Below are 19,087 nucleotides of genomic sequence, written 5' to 3'. Positions count from 1 at the left end.
AACACTGAGGTACACTTATGTGATAGTGTGGGGAAGCTTACCTGTGTCAGGACTGGATTGAGGCAATCATGAGCCCTAGGCACACCATGACATGGGGCTCCCTGTGGCTTCATTCCCACAGTCTGGCTCCCATACCATGACCCTTCCCCCTACTTTGAGAGATCAAAGAAGGGATATGAAATCCCCTTTTCTCCCCAGGAGAAGCATTGGGGCCTTCACACTTATTAATGGTAGCAGGGTATCCCCAGAACTCAGTGACTCCATCTTGAGATGCATCAAGTTGTTTCCACTTCTCAGGCTGTCTGCAGTGGTTACAGTCAGGTCATGTTTTCAAGGGTTTCTTTGCAACCCTTCGAAGAGTAGAAACTTACTTTTTTAACAAATGAAAGCTGAATCCAGGATGTAATCCCGTAAATCCAGGAACTAGGACCCTAGGCGTAGGTTTAGAGTGCTTCTGCCTTACTCCCGCCCTGCTTTGCCTTGGCACATCGAGTACCTGTTCTGTGAACTGATTTCAGTTTCCCAACCTGTTCATCTGGCACTCTTCAATGGCACTAAATTCAATTGATGATGATAATCCAGCAATCCAGTAAGTATATGTATTATTAGAGAGAGTTTAAATAAGCATTTTTATCTAATGTGAAGCATCCTGCTTCACCTTTTGTTTTCCAGAACTTGTTAACATTAGCACAAGGAACACAACTTTCAAAAACAAAACAAAAAACCTATAATAGAAAAGCCTTCATTGGACAAATGCAACACAGATGTGCTTGTTAAATATAAGATAGTACTTTAGTTAATACCAATCTCTTTCTCATAATAGGGGCTGTTCTCCAGCTGTCAATAAAGTACACTGAAGAGTACAATAGTGTCCCTCCAACTGTTACGTTCAACACCATTCCATTCCATCCCAATGGTAAAGACCATGTGAGAAATTGTCTGATCATGTAGTTAGATATTTCAGATACTTGTTTAGCTTGAGTTTTATTTCCTGTACTATCATTGCTCCAACAGAAACCTTGTTCAACCCCTCCCAACAACTCTATGCAATTTTCAGGCAGGGAATTCATAAACCATGTCCAAACCATGCATTTGAATGCTCAGGTTGTCCCACAGGTGCATAAATCTCCATTTTCATGCCTCAATGCCCAAATGCAGGATTCGTTGATTAAATGCAGGATTTGGGTCTTAAGACTCATCTGTTTGAAAACTGGGCTGTCTCTGGGCCACAGTATGCCCTTAGGGACAATGAAAGCACATGTCCCTTCCTAGAGAGTGTCTGCTACTGCAGCAGGAGCTCCCTCTTCCCCTGTGTCCTCCATAACTTCCATCCAGCACAAAGTGAAATGCAAGAAAGAAGTCTACATAGCCAAAGGCTGTGTTAATAAAAGCTGAGCAGACATATAGGATCATAGCTCACATTTGCCAAGCATTACAGCACCCAGCCAGTACCTGGAACAAAGTTGTTTAAATTCCCCTATACAGTTCTATTGTAATACAGCACATCACTCTGACTGGAAGAGGTCCCCTCCACAGCACTGACAAGCTGGCTGTTCACCTGGGTTTTGGGGGCATCTCTGGTGCTCTCTGCCTTAGGGTTTGGTGTACCAAAGAGATCTTGTCTGCCTAGGAGAATAGCCTCCTAGATGAGTTTGTGGTCATTTTAACGCCTTCCATGCCTTGGCCAAACTGTCCAGAACCCTATGCTGGGATTCACAGGTAGTGTCCTCATCAAAAATCCAGTACAGCTCCTCATAGTAAGGGCAGGTACCAAGAGCACTACCAGAGGTCCTGTTTGTGTCCCTACTGGTGTTATAACTCTGCTGCAGCTCCTTTAGCACAACACTGGGCTTTGTTCTGTGACTGCCCCTTCTCCCACCCTTGCTCCGATGGCCACTTGTAAATCAGTGTAAAACAGTGACTGCTGTTAAAATGGGACTGAACATGTCCCTGTCCCCACAGGGCAAGGAGATCCAAGATTTCTAGACAGGCCCACTCATAAGCACAACGCATGGCTTCCCTAATGGGTATGTGACTCTGGGTGTGTGAACTTGCCACAAGCTGAAATTGTAAAGGGGTGCATCCAGGTGTGTACCAGCATTTAAAAAGAGGTGACGTCTGGTCAAGCTAAGCCCTGAAGAAGTAGAGGACACACAGGTAAACAGATGTGAAGCAGTGCAGTTTGGGATGGCAGTGGGAGGATTGCCAGAAGTGGTGGGTTTATGCAGAATCGAGATGTGTCCAAACTCATTTTGAAATAGTTATCCTGCTTTCAAAACAGATTAAGGAAAATGGGATAAAATGCCAGATAAATCAAAACTAGAATTTTTCTATGTGGACTTGTGGCAGTGTGTGCCAAAAAGACTGAAATTGTACAGGAAAAACTTTCCCATAGATAAGCCGTTAAAATTGCACAGGTAACCATACATCTGACATATTTCCTAATTTTGAATGCTTGATTTTGCAATGTAAATGTTCTTTTAACATACTTTTTTATGTTATTTCAATAATAAACTTTGACAGACAGAATTTTTTGTGGCCAGCTTTAGTCCTGGAAACTCATACACTTTACAGATTAGGGGCCAAATACTAGCCTCAATGATACCTTTGAATCCCCAGTGAAAGGATACATTGGTGTTTCTCAAGAGAGTTTAGCCCACAGTTTGATACTTTGGTGATTCAGTGCACTTCAGAAATAGAAAGCAAATAGCTATGATGATCAATGTAAATCTGTATTATTATTTAATATGTGAATTGCAGCTATGCCAAAGGCTCAACTCAGGGTTTTGGCCCTGTTGTACAGACACCATACAAAAACAAAGTAAGAGTGTAATCTAACTGAACAATCAGAGGGAGTGTGGAAGGGAGCACAAGTGTGACAATGATAGGAACATCCGGTTACCTTGATTTGCCCTATGCAACACCTGAGTAGTCTGAGTAATTTAAAGCTATAAATAAAACAGTAACTCTCCCTAGTTCCTCTAGCATACAACAGCCATGTTGCTAAATTCTTTTGAAGTTACACAACTATTTTTTTTTTTCAATACAGTGGATCAGCACTCGGGGAGACCTTGTATAGATTTTCTAGAAAACCCTAAAGAGTGGAATGGAAAGTTAATGATGAGTAGCATTTTACTCGCTGTCCAGGTAAGAAAAGGGTATTGTAAACAACTTATTTTAAATCTCTTTCATAAAAGAAAATACTAAAATGTACTTTACTTATATAGTAGGGATTTCAAACTTGCAGACTGATTATGTGATGTAGGATTATTCATTTGGTTTAAAATGAAATATGCAAATGGCTGGATGACTTCAGAGCCACAGCAAATATATTCTGTAGAACGTCTTTTTTTTAATGTTTACTTTATTTTTACTTCTGTATTTGTTCCCCGGTATCTCATTTGGCAGCACATTATTTCTGAGTAAGACAGATAGATAAATGAATGAGTATGATTGAAGCTGTTGCCAGTGCTAAATATTTTTGACCAGTAGCTACTTTGATCTTTTGGATTTATGCTTTCTTATCTTGAGTAAGCCACTGCTCAAGACATGTGTACTCTGCCTGATTCTCTGTACTTTAAAAAATACTTTTAAAATGCTGATAGCTCTACTTTTAAATTCCTGAATTATCTCATGGTCAAAGTCTTGATCATGAGTGTTGGCATAGGTCTTGAGATTTGTGAGTAACTCAAAGCAACAACCTTCATTTTTAACACACAGGCCTCAATGTTTCTAATTTACTGCCTTTTCTTCCAAGAAAAAAATTCATACAGCTTTCTCCTTGGAGCAAGTCCTACCCCTTTTTAATGTCTTTCCCATCACTATGAAGGATATCCTGCCCTCCACTCATGACTGAAAATGGCCCCCAGATGTATGCGTGATTTTTGTGGACACCCTAGTATTGGTTATGAGTAAAACAAATGGCAGTCATGTATCATTCATGGCTGTCTGCTTGGAATTATACAAAAACCTGAGAGAAAACAGGAAGAAGGGAGCATAGGTTATGACCACGTAGCCCTTTTTTAAGGAAATCAAAATGAAGGGCCCAATCTCAATCGTAACAAAGCAGCCTCGTTTTTGCTTTGAATTTAACATACCAGTCTGATTATTATTAATTCATTGTAAAACTATGAAATCAACAATTTTGATGGATTATGTGTTCTGAGAAGAATAGATGTTTTAGAGACCAATATGTACTCTCCCTCTCTCTCTGTCTCTGTGTGCGTGTGTGTGTGTTTATACCTTTATACAGGTCATGCTTTCTAATCCAGAACTGGAAAATGCAGTGAATGTGGAAGCAGCAGAAATGCTGAAAAACAACATATCCTTGTACAGACAAATGGTTATACAATGTGTTAGAACTAGCCAGCACCTAGAAGGTAATACCGTACTTGTTTTGTTATTACCCATAAATATAGTCTTGTTTCTTTTAAAACTCCTTCTTTAAAAAACAGTTTATTGTATGCACAACAGTAAATTTATACTAGTATGACTGGTAATTCAATGTCAACAAACACCAGTTAGTGTGTTGAAAGGAAATATGCTGGGCCAAATTCAGAGCAAATGTAAGTGATCCTATAAATTACACATTGGTGAGGTGAGCACCAGTGTAATTTACATAATGATGTTAGGGAATGTCAGATTTGTTGCAGGAAAAGTAAGTAAGAGGAAGGATGTTAGATGAATCGGGAGCCAGAGAGCAGAAATACTGCTATCCTTTTCATGACTTGCCTGCCTAATATGAATTGTACTTGCCTTGTAAATCTTCAGTGTGCTATGGTTATGCTATACAATGACTATCCTGAAAAAGCAACTACAACTAGGGTATAAATTGGGGCAGAATTTGGGTCAGTATATTTCATGTTGTTGGTGCAAGCAGGGCAAGTGGCAGATATGAAAGGTTAGTACTGTGGCTCTACTTGCTCTCAATGAGCCAAATTCCAATCCACTCTGACCACTTTATGCCACTCAGGTGCCACAAAGTGGCTGTATTCTGGCAATAATGGGTTGGTTCCTAGAGGAGAATTTGCCTGTTGCAGAGGACCTTCCTGCTGGCACAAAGTCATCAGAATCTGCTGCTGTGCCAGCTGCCTACCCAAACCTCCAGAGTACTGGGTGGGATAGCTGCACTCCTTTTGGCTGCTGTTATTAATGAAAGGGCCAGGAGGAGTAGTGCACATGCAGAGGGGAATCAAACCCAGTATCTGTACCATAGTGCCCATGTGATGGGTTGTTAATTGTATGAGTACTGGGGGGGGGGAATATAGGACCAGATCTTTATCTGATATAAATCAACATAGCTCCATTGAAGTCAATGGAACTGAACCAATTTACAGGCTCTGAGTCATAAAGTTTTTTTTTAAAAAATGTTCATCTTCTTCTTTGCAGACCTTTCTAGCACTGGGAAAGATTGTGCTTCTTCTCCAAAGTATTACTTGCCATCTGAAGCATCTTCTCGGGGCCATGTCAGGTAACAAGTTATGATGAACTAAGAAATTTTGGTCCCACTGAAGCCAATGAGAGTTTTGCATGTAACTTTAGTAGGGCCAGGATTTCACCCCTATTGTGCTAGATTCACCCTAAATGCTAGTTCCTGGAGATAGGGATGTGGTAGGAACTCAATACACTAGCTTCAAACCCTAACGCTAAGGGAATTCACAGGTGACCGGATACAGTCAGATTCTGGAGTGATGCAAAGGGACCTGAATTAGGAAGAGAACCGAGCCCTATATGTTAGCTTGAAATTTAACCTCAGAATTATTTCAGTAGTAACGTCATGCACAACTCTAGCACTATAGAAATAAATGCAAAATAAAAACAGTCTAGTGTATTCTAGAAAGAGTTTATTGGTTTCCCTATACTATTAAAATAATAAATAACCTAAAATATGTATAATCTCCTGGATTAAATGTCATTGACTAGGTCCAACCAAAATATCACTTGGCCTAACAATGACACAATTCCTGACTATAAGCCAGTAGGTGAGGAACTCATTTCAGTTGGATGTAAGACTTACTGGCAATAACTGTGAAGGCAACCGCTTGCCAGATGTTTCCATAAGAAAGTTAAATAATTGGGAAAATCCACTAACAGGAAAAAGAAAATAATTGCTTTTTTGGGATATAGCTCTTAATACGATCTCAACCTGATGTTGCTCCGTCTGAAGTTATCAGTGGAAGTTTTGCTGCTAACTCCAATGGAAGTGGGATCATTAAGTTTTCCATGATCTTCAGAGGATACAGAATCAGAACCATTACAAAAAGAATGAACAGTATTAGTTTGTCACCAGCATATTATGGATCAATCCTACCTTCTTTGGACACCCAAGGCTTCCACTGACTGAAGTGAAAGTTCTGGGTCTGGAATGGAAGGAATTAAGTGTCAAGCTCCATAATGGAATCATTTCATTTTCAGGATATAACTTTAAATATTGGTAAAAGCAAAACGCCTCTGAAGAGCTGCTTTTGACATTTTACAGGATCTCAAAGGCTAGGGTGTGGCAGGAGGACACTGGATAGATAAAAATAATGGTGGTCATTGAGCTCAAGGATCCATGTTTTCTCACGGGCTGGTTTCGTCCCTCTGAACTTCACTATTGCCTCCTGAATATCTGACAGCAATGGGATTGCAACAGTTTTCCTGGTTCACATGTACAGCTATCTTTTGATATCTATAAAATTATATAGAATTACATAAACCAATTTATTTTATTTGACTTTTTGGAGGATTAAATTGTAAAGGTATCTTTATTGAAACAAGAGCACCTAGCACAAGACAATACAGTACATAATGAAGAGCCAAACAAGACAATAAATTTGCGGTGTTCCTTTGGCTCACGTGCCATAGGTTGCCTACCCCTAAGATAGCGCATGCCAGCATGGTCCACATAGGCCAGTTAGTGCATGACACATAGTGTGAACTAAAATTTACACCCCTCTGGTGCAGACTAAGGCAACATGTAGACAAGCCCTAACACAAAGGGTAAAACTCCCACTGATTTCAGTGGGGGCAGAGGTAAGCCGACACTGGGTGTCTGAAAGTTAGTAGTAGTAGTAGTATTGTGGTAGCATCTGCAAGCCCCACTCCTGGACCAAGACCCTATTGTGCTAGGTGTGGTATAGAGGTAGAACAAAAAAGACAGTCCCTCCCCCTAGGGAAAATCACCTCCACCATGTTAAAATGAGTTTACTTACCTACCCAAACAATTGTGCTTAAACATGTAATGGCAAGAGAGATAATACATTTCAAAAGGCTAATTGATATTCATAATTTTGAACAAAATAATGTATTGTGAAGATATCATAGAATCATAGAATCATAGAATATCAGGGTTGGAAGGGACCCCAGAAGGTCATCTAGTCCAACCCCCTGCTCAAAGCAGGACCAAGTCCCAGTTAAATCATCCCAGCCAGGGCTTTGTCAAGCCTGACCTTAAAAACCTCTAAGGAAGGAGATTCTACCACCTCCCTAGGTAACGCATTCCAGTGTTTCACCACCCTCTTAGTGAAAAAGTTTTTCCTAATATCCAATCTAAACCTCCCCCATTGCAACTTGAGACCATTACTCCTCGTTCTGTCATCTGCTACCATTGAGAACAGTCTAGAGCCATCCTCTTTGAAACCCCCTTTCAGGTAGTTGAAAGCAGCTATCAAATCCCCCCTCATTCTTCTCTTCTGCAGACTAAACAATCCCAGCTCCCTCAGCCTCTCCTCATAAGTCATGTGCTCTAGACCCCTAATCATTTTTGTTGCCCTTCGTTGTACTCTTTCCAATTTATCCACATCCTTCCTGTAGTGTGGGGCCCAAAACTGGACACAGTACTCCAGATGAGGCCTCACCAGTGTCGAATAGAGGGGAACGATCACGTCCCTCGATCTGCTCGCTATGCCCCTACTTATACAACCCAAAATGCCATTGGACTTCTTGGCAACAAGGGCACACTGCTGACTCATATCCAGCTTCTCGTCCACTGTCACCCCTAGGTCCTTTTCCGCAGAACTGCTGCCGAGCCATTCGGTCCCTAGTCTGTAGCGGTGCATTGGATTCTTCCATCCTAAGTGCAGGACCCTGCATTTATCCTTATTGAACCTCATTAGATTTCTTTTGGCCCAATCCTCCAATTTGTCTATATATATATATATATATATATATATATATTTATATATTCATATAAGGTCGCAACCAACTTTTCTTTTTCTATTTTTGGCCTTAACCCCTTCTTCTAAATGCCTCATGTGAAACCTCTGTAGTTGATGTCTAGTATAAATGGTCTTTGACCAGATTTTTGGGCCAGAACGAAGTGGTCTGACTTGCTGTTTCTGAGATATGTCACTATCAAAAAGGATGTATATTTCTCTTTTTCAAAATTTCTTTTCATGTTTTTTTATGTTATGTTATTTCTGAGGCAGCTGGGCCATGAAACCCTACACTTGTCTTTATTCTAGAGGCTGTATAGAGATTTGGGGTGAAATCCTGACTCCATTGAAGTCAACGCTAAAACTCCCATTGAGTTGAATGGGGCCAGGATTTCACCTCTTGAGCTTAATCCTTGATATAGATGAGGGGGTGAAGCTGGCTGGGGACTGTATTAGCCTTGGTGCAAGTTAGAGTGAGCACAGAGTTTAACTGGGAGTAGAATTTGGTCTAGTGTGAGTGTGAATAAACCAGATAGTAATACAATTAATAGTTAAAAAATGCAATATTGAAATAACAACTTTGCTTCATTTATATTGAATATATGTGTAATAGTTTTGAGACTAAAGATATAGCCATAAAATATATAAAGATGATTTTAAAAAACTCTATCCTGTGTTGTTTGTTGGTGAGTTATGATAGCTATTTTAGAAGATATATATTCCTGTTAGCTATATATTCCCTTAACCAGATCTGCTTTATAAATAATCAGAAAATTGGTTCTTTTCTGCTAAACTAATCCCTGGAAGGGGCTGTGGGCGGGGGAGGGCAGACTATGAAAATAATCCATCTGGTTGTCTCATAAACCGGTAACATGTAAACATAGCTAAAATGTCTTTAAAATATTAGTGTTTGCTCTTGTTTAAAATGGCTGCTTTACACACTAGTGACTCTATTTCTCTGTCATTTGCAAGCAGCCAGTAATGCAATAATTTAAAACCCTTTTAATTCATTCTGTTGTTTTGTGGAAGGTTAAACATGAAAATCTGTTTACTACCAACTTGTCTAATCACCAGAAACTTTACTATGCATTTACATTTTCAGAAGGATTACAACCATTTCGTTTGAAGATTACCACAGGATGTGGTCAGGAATAGCCACATCAAAAGCAGCAGAACATTTTAAAGCCCCATGTAAGAAGATATGCCTGATTTAGTAAAATTAAACATAATGGCCCTGATTCTTCTCTCCTGCAGGATTTACAATAGTGTACAACTTTGACTTCAGTGGCAGTGTTCCTGATGGTGAGATCAGAATCAAGCTGTAATATCTTAAGCATCCACAAATTAGGGTCAGATCCTCAGGTGATGTAAATTGGCATAGCTGTAATGACGCCAGTAGAGCTATGTCAGTTTACACCAGTTGAAGATCAGGCCTTTATTCTTATTTATTATTGAATTGTCCTAGGAGTCCCAGTCATGGATTCTGCCTAGTACAGCGGGTCCAATGTACAAACATGGAAGAAAAAGAGGGTCTCTGCCCCCAAGAATTTACAGTCTAAGTAAGTTCTTGTTAGGAAGTTTGGAACCCTAGGTTTGCATGGAAGAAAACATATTAAGGAGTTGTTGGTGAAGTGTATACAATTATGATGAGTAGGAAAACGTTTTGGGAGGATGATAAGATCAAAACAAAACAGATGTGGACTATGGCCAATACATTGCTCTGATGATAATGCAGTGTTCCACCACTAGAGTCTGTTGTAACTAAGTTGCCAGCACACTTGGATGCATGACAGTGTTTTAATAGGATTTTAGGGGAATTACTTATCGGAGTTTCGGTCTGCAGGATCAGGTTTATATTGTTATTTATTATATATTCTGTTCAAAAGAAATGTGTATCATATAATCACCATTTTATGTTCATGCATTTCAGTGGTAATTCTTGTCCTGTTTTGTTGTTTTATTCATAATACTTTAAAAATGCACATATAGTGTTGCTATCCACCTAAGACAAGAGATCAAAATTTGCTCTCAATTACACTAGTGTTTATCGGAGTAATTCCACTGAGTTTCATGGAATGACTTCAAATTTACCCCACTTTAACTGAGGTCAGAGTTGTTAGTGGTTGAGGTCCTGATTTCATTGACTCTCATTGACTTTAATAGTGCAGGATTCTGCTATAAACTTCTCTAAGTGACGCATATGCTTGTACTAATCTGATATTTAATATTTCTTTGGGGAATGTGATGACTGGTGCATCTTTTTCTCTAACTGTAACTTTCTGTAATTATGCCATTATAGTGTTTGAAGATCCAGCATTTATAGGGAACTGCTATGACTGGAAGGCAAAAAATGTGAAAGAAACAGGAGAATGGGATGAGAATTCGTAAGTGTCTTAAATCCCCTGAGCTTAAATAGCTATATATTTAGGCCCAGGGTCTTTGCATATGCAATGGCAACATTTGAACTTTAGTGCTTTTGTTATCGTTTCAGGCTGTCCATATTGGTACCCTATAAAATGTTACCAGACGGTTGATAATTGTTCTGAACGGTGTCTTTGATTTTGAGATTTAGGACCAAATCGCACTCTGTGTTGCGTGGATGGTCTGAGGGTAGAGGGCATTGGGAACAGAAGCAGTGTAGGATTCCCACCAAGTAGTGCCCAAGAAAGTTCTAGGACAGGGCTCTACTAGAATGGATGCATGCTGCTTTTTTATGGACCAGCAGTAAGGTGAGCCTCTTGAGCACCAGAATGATTCTGGGACTCCCACAGGTTCTCCACCGCTTCCTTCCACCCTGCCTAACACAGCTCAGGCAAGTAAAGTCAGCTGAGGATCTGGACCGAGGCCCTTACATTTTGAGTGCCTACTCTCATTTCACTCTAAATTCGCCTGTGACTGAAGCCCTGTTTTCCAGCAGCGTTTGTAAGGAAAAGGCAAAGCAAAATGCAAGGTCATTGTGCTGCCTTGTAATCTTTCAGATCAAACTGGACTTTCTCACTCCTTTTTATTGCTGCTGAAGCTTTACAACAGGCCAAAAAGTTAGGAACTGCTTTTAGCGTTCAAATCCTATTTGCCTTCAGCATGAATTGGAAGAAAATGAATGGGTAATTTCATGTTGAATTTGAAGGACAGCAAGTTCTTAACCCAAATTAAAAGCTTATTTTTCTTTCTGAAGAAATCTCTAAAATATAAGGTTAATTTTCCTTTGACATGACTTCCTTGTTTTATTTCCTTCAACAGAACTCCTTTGTTTTCTATGTTTGATAATTGTTTCATTATGTAGTGCCACAGCATCCTACATGACCCAAGAAAATATTCAGAAAAACCAGGAACTTGTCCTTTTAAACTCATCTGTCCATTTTTGTATATGGCTCAACAGTCAGGAGTTGTTTTGGAAAGCTGTCTTTTTCACTGTCAAGCATAGCACATTTTTCATGTTAGTTTCATTGGAGCTGGAAAGGAAATTACTGTGTGGGTTGGGGGGGGGAGTGGGTAGAGGAGGGGACCTATTAGTTTGAAATAGCCACATCTCACTGCCCTCTGGTGGTTGGATACCATGTACTTTTAGCAATTTTTTTTCTCTTTTGAACTTCTGGGTTTGATTAATCAAAGGCAGGTTCAAATGCCCAGAACCAGGTTCAAACAGAGTTACCTCTCATACGGTATTCTTTCCCCAATTGCAAACAGCTCACAAAACATGTTCGTGCTTTAAAGCTTGCAATATGTCCTTCACTCATAGCATTGGGTAGGGAAGTAAGAGGCCATATTTTCTGGCATCAATGCAGAAACAACCTTAATTGTTGGCTATATAGTTGACATTTTCTTATTAAAGTTGTAACTCATTCATGAAACATAAAATAGATTGCAACACAGTTTGCTTTTGTATAACACTATTCATGTGAAAGGATTACAAGATGTTTTACAGCTGATTATGTACATTCATTTACTACATTAGTGTGTATGTAATTAGTGTTGAGTAAAATTCAGCTCTCAGTTACACCAGTAAAAATCTGGACTAACTCTGCTGAGCCTATGATTTACCCTGAAGTAACAAATAGCTGAATGTGGCACATCATCGTTAGATGAGATAGTTGCCAATTTTTGTCAGATGAATTCCTGGAGGTTTCATCACATGATATACTTTTTAATTAAAGATTAATCTTTAATTCCTGGAGGCTCCAGGACAATCTTGGAGGGTTAGCAACCCATAGGGCAGAGATACAGAGAGAATGGTTGGTCACAAGGGACACCCAGGTACACGATATGTTGTTTATAATTTTAGTGAAGTTATAAAATCATAGGCCAGAAAGCAGAGATGGAACTTGAAATGGCATTGAAAGCAGGCAGAGAGTCAGGCAGATGGATAAATCTTCTGATAGTGGGAGAAGGAAGATAGTGTGCAAGGACAAAACAGGTGAACAGTAAAGAATTAGTATCTGGAGGGCACGTGGAATGGCCTGGAGTGTTGGAGGATCTTGAAAGTTAATGGTTAGGTTTTATGTCAGAGTGAAGTTTTCTGAAGATGAGAATAAAAGGAATAAAGAAGTTCCCCAGCACACAGCTATAGGCTCCCGTTCAGCAAAGTACTTGAGCACAAGCTTTCAGCTGAGGATCTCAAAGTGCTTTACTAATTAATGCAGCTGCACAATTCCCCTGTGTGGCAGGTAACTCCATTACCTTCATTTGGTACATGAGGAAACTGAGGAAGCAGAGAGGTTAAGTGACTTAATGTGGTAATGAATGTATAAAGATTGATCCTTTTGTATTTTTTCTCCTCTGATGTGAAAAGGCATTCGAATCCTGTAGACTAACTGAGCACCATTTCCTTTTTAAAATTCACTACGGCTGGGTTACTTCGAAAGAAAAACTACATAAAGCGAATACACTTCTATATTTTTTTTAACTCTTCCTACCTGAAAACAGTGGTGCAATTTTATTTATCAAAAGCTAAAACCTTGTTTCACCTTAGTGGCTAACAAATGTATTTGAGCATAAGCTTTCATGAGCTACAGCTCACCATCAGCTGCTCCTCTAAAACCTTGTTTGCCACCTTGTGGCTGGAAAGAGAATGCACTGGACAAATGTTCTTTTTATAAAAAGAAAAGGAGTACGAATACAGACTAACACGGCTGCTACTCTGAAACCTGTTCTTTTTATGTTGTTGAACTTTCAATTTCATTTTATCAAAGTAAATTAAAAGTCCCATTAACAGCAGCCCATTCTATAGCCTTTTCCCCACTGCAAAGAGATCAAAAATGTTCCAGAAGGTATGAATATATCAAATATTCTCTACCAGCCATGAGAAAATAACAAGACATTAAAAAAAACATTGGAGTGGCATCCTGTTATGCCTATGTTTTAAAGTACATCATACTGTGAATTTAATTACTCTAACAGTCTTCCCTCACACACTTAGTTATATTCTAATGGTGCAGACAGAAAGTGGGGAGGAGTCTGAGACATTAACAATAGTAAATGAATCTTTGAGGCAGAACGTAAGTGTAGGTGTGACATACAGGGTACAATCCAGATTAATGAGTAGCTGTGCCACCCCTGCTGTGTAACCTGGGGTGCCCTGTACAATGCTTTGTGGCTCACACTAATGGCTTCCAGCACATAAGTCACTCCCAGCTATGTCTGTGTGTGTGCTGCAGCCAGCTAGCCACACCTTGGTTCTTACCAGCCTTAAAGAACACCGGCCCCAACACACTCCCAATCTCAGATTTTCCCCCAGAAACACATCATGTACTCCCCAGCCCTCTCCTGGGCAGTGCAAATATACTGAGTCCGTTATTCCTTTAAGGGAATAATATACACACGACTTGTTACCCCAAAAGGAGTTACCCAGAAACTTCAACCTGAACTGACTGTTTTATCGAAAACAGTAAAACAAATGTATTAACAATCGAGAGATTTTAAATGAGTACAAGTAATGAGGCATAAAAGTCAGAAATGGTTACCAGGAAAATAAAGGGAAGACATTTACTAACGCCTAAGTTAACAAATTATCTAAGATTCAAGCAAAGTTTCTCACCACATGCTTCAGCAGATTACTGATCAAACTCTCAGGTCAGGACCCCTTCCCCAGAGTCCCATGCCTGCTTCCTTTGTCTCTACATGCCAGTGAATGCGATAGGCAGGGAGAGAGATTGAGGTGCTGGGGTGGGGGAGGGTTGTCCCTCCTTTTATAGTTTCAGTCCCCTCTTGAAAAAATTACCAGTTGAAACCCAGGAGCCAAAAAGTCTATGTGGAAGGATATATCTGCCTGTTTTTTTCCATCTGTTGGAACTTTCTTTGCTTTCCTTCCTGCTTGATGATTCTGTTACTGCTTAAATGCAAATTAAGCAAGAGCATACATTCCTTTGTTTAGGACAGACCTGTTTGCCAACTTCTGTTTGGGCAGTGCTGTGGTGTTTGGAACATGTGTTAGTAAGACCATACAGGGGAATCTTATAACTTCACATACAATGTTGTCACACACATTTTATCAGGACAATATTGCCCAGCAAATTATGAGTTTTCAGATGATATATTGCAAAGCAGACTTTGTACAAAGATTATTACAATAGTTTGCAGGGTTTGAATACAGTGGTGTATTCTGTTCCAGTAAGAAACAGAAACAATTATTTTTTAGAGTTGCACTTAATTCATTTGACATCCTTTTATCTTTTCAATCCACTGCTTTGTGTTTTCTGTCTCCAAATGTAACCTGTTTAAAAGGATAGGCAAGTTTTTGGAATGAGAAGACTGAAAGGAACATTGTCATCTTAAAAATTATACCATGTGCTAGAAATTCACATTTTTGTACTTGTGTCACAAGTAACACCTCAGTGCATACCAGCTGGTCTACATGGACCAATTAATGCACAACCTGTTAGTATGCTTTAGAAATCACCCCCCCCCCCCGCCCCATAGAGTGCATTACCTGATCAGAGTAGACAAGCTCTCAGTTTTACATACATACATACATTTTACATAAGGCTTAATTCTGCAAAATGCCAAACACTCAGACCCTGATCCAGCAAAGCACTTAAGCACATGGTTAACTTTAATTATACAAGTAATCCCATTGACTTTAGTGGAACTACTCACATGTTTAAAACTATGCATGTTCTTAAGTGCTTTGCTGGATTAAGGCCAGAGTTACAAAACCATACCGATAATCAGTGTCACTTTCAGGTTCTTGTTTATTACAGCTTCTTAGTGCTTTGCTGACTAGAAATGGGTTTAAGCACGTTTGAAGTTGAGCACATGCTTAAGTGTTCTGTTGATCTGGGCCCTATTTAAGTTAGGTTTAACCAAATTTATGTTTGATAGTATCCATTAATTTACTTCTGTTTCTGCTTACAGATACAATGCTATTGTCTCTCAACTCATCAGAAAGCAGAGGCAACAAACAATAGATGAGAAACTGATAGAAGTTAGGAAAATGGAACAGGATAACAACCTGCTTTACCAAACTCCAGGTAAAGAATCAGTACCATACAATGTAATGTTTCTGATATGTGCACGTAGACCTGATTTACTGTTCACTTACACTGTTGTAAATCACAATTAGCTCCATTGTATTTTAAAACCAATGTGAAATTTGAATCAGGCCTGAAGAGTGTTGGCATTATGGATCCAATCCTGCTTCTGTTGAGGGTAAAACTCCAATTTACATTGATGGAGCAGTGTCAGGTTCAAGGGCAGAAATTAAGTCTATCAGTATATGCCTGGATTCAAATCTCCTATGCTCTTGTACTGTTACAGTTTTTATTCTCTGTTGACCAAGCATAAATGGAACTTGCATATGAACTTCCACCCTTCAGTGAGAGCTGACCAGGCACCTGATCCAAACCCATTGAAGACAATGGGAATCTTTCCATTCACTTCGATGGATCAGGCTCCAGATGAGAATCAAGTTTACAGGCCTGATTCTCCTGACCTGCTCCAGTGAAAAGCAGGAGTAACTCCACTGAAGTGAGTGAACTTTCACCTGTGTAAAAGAGAGAAGAATCAGACTCTACATTTTGAGGATCAGGAATTAGGTCACATTTTCACTAGTAAAAGATACAGGGCTGGCTCTTAATGATGATGTGGAGAGCTGAACCATTGCTGTTACATGTGAGAGTCAAAAGAGCCCTACTGACACAGTCTTTAATACCATGAGAGTGGTGGTGTGAATGGTAGAAAGAACTTGTCACAGGTCCAAGACAGAACATTGCCTTGTTCTGAGCCTGAGTCCCAGTGTAAGATGCGGGAGAAACTCCACATTTGATAGGTTGGGTTTTTTGTTTTAATTCTAAAGTGATTAAAGCAGTTTGTGATGTTAGAAGTAGTCCCCGTTTAGATGGGATAGCGGTCAGAGTTAAGGAGAGGCAGACAGAGCTGTATGATAATTGTGGTTTATCACATGATTCTGCAATTTTTTCACATAGATATCATGTGATTTATAGTATGTGTGTATACATATGACCGGTCTCTGTATATGCCTAGGAGATATGGATCCAGAAATCAGAGCAAATTAAGATCTGCATTTTAAAAATGAAAAATGTGACTGTGGCTTGTTTTGGAAAGCTTATTTGTACTTACCTGTCGTCTCCTTTCTCTTTATTAATCTGTTCTTCTATGCATATTTCAAACCATCCATGTGTCTGGTCCAGAACCAAAAAGTCAAGCAGTAGGTGAAAAGAGACGCCTCAGCAAAGAGGAAGAACCGTGGGAGAGTGAAGTGGACAATCTAGTAGCCTGGACTAACACTCTTTGTACCAAAGGATTAGAGGATTAAACTGTGAGATCACATATACAGACCCGGAAACACTTTTTTTCTTACCATTTATCAAAGGACTTCTGTAGCAGTCCTATGGGGTGAATCCTTAATTCTCACTCACTCCTTATTCAGGCAAATTCCTATCAGCTTCAATGAGAAGGTGAGTAAAAACTGAGCAGGAATCTCAGTTTCACCGATGTGAACTAGATTATTCGCTGATACCTGCGCCACCACATTGTCTTCAGTGGATTTGCTGTGGAGTTACTGCTTGGATCTTATTACAACTCTCTGTTGGTGTTGCACAAGACTCTGCAGTGCACTCTCTTAGTTGTGTTCATTCTAGAGGACTTAACGGAGTAAAATATGGGTTGGTCATTACAGACAGAAGATCTGCTCTCTGTGTGTGTTTGGAGTCAGATCTATTAAGAAGAGACCATTTCTCCATAGTCATTTTTATAGTCAAACCACGCTTTAAGGTTCTGTCTTTAAGCACTCAAAAACCAGAAAATGGCAAAGCTAATGTTGCTCTTGTAACCTTAATTCTGACCATTCATGCTTATGGGTTATGATGCAGCCTTTAATATACATGATCCCTAAACCAGTGTTAGCTGAGAAAGGAGTGAATGTTGTACAGCTTCTGGGAAAAAACTTAATGTGCCTCTTAACACTAACTTTCTGGCTTATCAATAGTGGCCTTATCTAGGTTATAAAGGCAGCTCAGTTTAGGCCTACTAGCCTGGTGGCTAACAGTCTGGTAAATCATAAGTATGTGAAAAAAGAGGGGAAGGATTCATAAAGGAAGAAATAAGGCCTATGACCTGAATCCATGCTACCTAGATTTCAAGACCCAATCAGGTTCTCTTATTTACGTCAGCAGGGGCTTTGCTGACTTAGGGACTGCAGAGTCAGGCCCATAGAACCGTCTAGTTTTTACTGACGCTTACAAAAGTTGTAGATTGTAAACCGCTTGAGCCAGGGACTGTCCTTTTGCTCTGTGTCTGTATGGTGCCTAGTACCAGTCCTGACTGGGGTTTTGAGGTACTACTATCATTTAACTAATCATAGTGGTGCACTGTGTGTCATAGGGGAACCTAATGCCAGAGAAGACTGGTAAGGGGTACAAATGATAATGTGTGGTGGAATCAATTAGAAATGTCAGTTATTTGGTAAACTTTGAAAAATATTTGGAATCTAGTACAGCTTCCCATCTATACAGTGAGGATAATAGACTTCCCTACCTCACAGGAATGTTGTGAGGATATACACATGAGATATTGTTAGGTGCTCAGCTATTACAGTGATAGGGCGGGGGGGGGCTGTGATGGGGCAGATAGGCCCCGCACTGGCAATGAAAGGGTTAAAGAGAGCCTGGGGAGCCAATGAGCCCCATCCTACTACACTGGCAGCAAATGTGAAGCATGAAGAGGGGAGTTAAAAGGAGGAGAACTAGCTCCATCCAGTCTGCTTCTTCTGATGTGAGAAGCCTGGCTGCAGCCCAGAGACTGGGCTAACTTGTCTGTCAGACAAGCCCCATTAGAAGAGACGACCAGACCCTGTCAGATCAGCTGAAGTATGGACTGTTTGAAGACCAGCCCTGAATAGAAGGGAGGGTCCCACTGAACATTCATCAGGAAACCCTGTTTAGAGCTGTGGTTTCTTATTCCTGATTTCTTTTGGACCTCAACAGCCTGGAAGGGGTAGGTCTGAAGTATGCCTTAGCGCCTTGGCTGGAAGGACAGCTGGCCTACAGTCAAAGACACGTGGCTGGGTGAGTCATGCCCTGAAGGGCCATGAGAGCATACCACAGAGGCACGCCCAGTCACAGGGGTGTTGTAAGTACCTAAGATAGATGGATAGTGCACTGAACTGAGATGTAAATGACCTGGGATCTCTTCCTGGCTCTGCTGCTACCTATTGCATGCTGTGGACAATTCACCTCGTGGAGCATTTCTTTCCTGCCCCATCCTTTGTTTGCCTTTTCTATTATGATTGCAAACTCTTTGGGATGGGGTCTGTGTCTCTCCATGTGTTTTCACGCTGCCTAACCCAAAGGGGCTCTGATCTCATTTGCAGTCTCTAGATATCTCTAAAAATGCAGGCATTTAAGTTAAAACTTAAAATAAAATTATTGTCTTGTTTCTAAGACAAAATAACAGACATTTGGAACTCCCCAATGACTTTCATAAATTATGGGCTAATC

At 40.0% G+C, this 19,087-nt stretch overlaps 1 protein-coding gene across 1 annotated transcript in view; it reads left to right on the top strand.

Annotated features, from left to right (window-relative positions):
* Nucleotides 1–18,200, top strand: part of ROR1 (receptor tyrosine kinase like orphan receptor 1) — a 280,147-nt gene extending 261,947 nt beyond the window's left edge. Inside the window, exons 10-17 of the mRNA XM_043490690.1 lie at nucleotides 824–916; nucleotides 3,050–3,147; nucleotides 4,253–4,379; nucleotides 5,389–5,470; nucleotides 9,238–9,326; nucleotides 10,435–10,519; nucleotides 15,486–15,601; nucleotides 16,781–18,200. Coding sequence (XP_043346625.1) covers nucleotides 824–916; nucleotides 3,050–3,147; nucleotides 4,253–4,379; nucleotides 5,389–5,470; nucleotides 9,238–9,326; nucleotides 10,435–10,519; nucleotides 15,486–15,601; nucleotides 16,781–16,905 — 815 coding nt within the window. The 3' untranslated portion in view covers nucleotides 16,906–18,200. The remainder of the gene's footprint in view (nucleotides 1–823; nucleotides 917–3,049; nucleotides 3,148–4,252; nucleotides 4,380–5,388; nucleotides 5,471–9,237; nucleotides 9,327–10,434; nucleotides 10,520–15,485; nucleotides 15,602–16,780) is intronic.
* Nucleotides 18,201–19,087: the final 887 nt, after the last annotated feature.

The sequence above is a fragment of the Dermochelys coriacea genome, chromosome 8 (assembly GCF_009764565.3).
Source record: "Dermochelys coriacea isolate rDerCor1 chromosome 8, rDerCor1.pri.v4, whole genome shotgun sequence".
Lineage (NCBI taxonomy): Eukaryota > Metazoa > Chordata > Testudines > Dermochelyidae > Dermochelys > Dermochelys coriacea.
The sequence above is the reverse complement of the archived record's forward strand: the minus strand, read 5'-3'. Positions and strand labels throughout refer to the sequence as shown.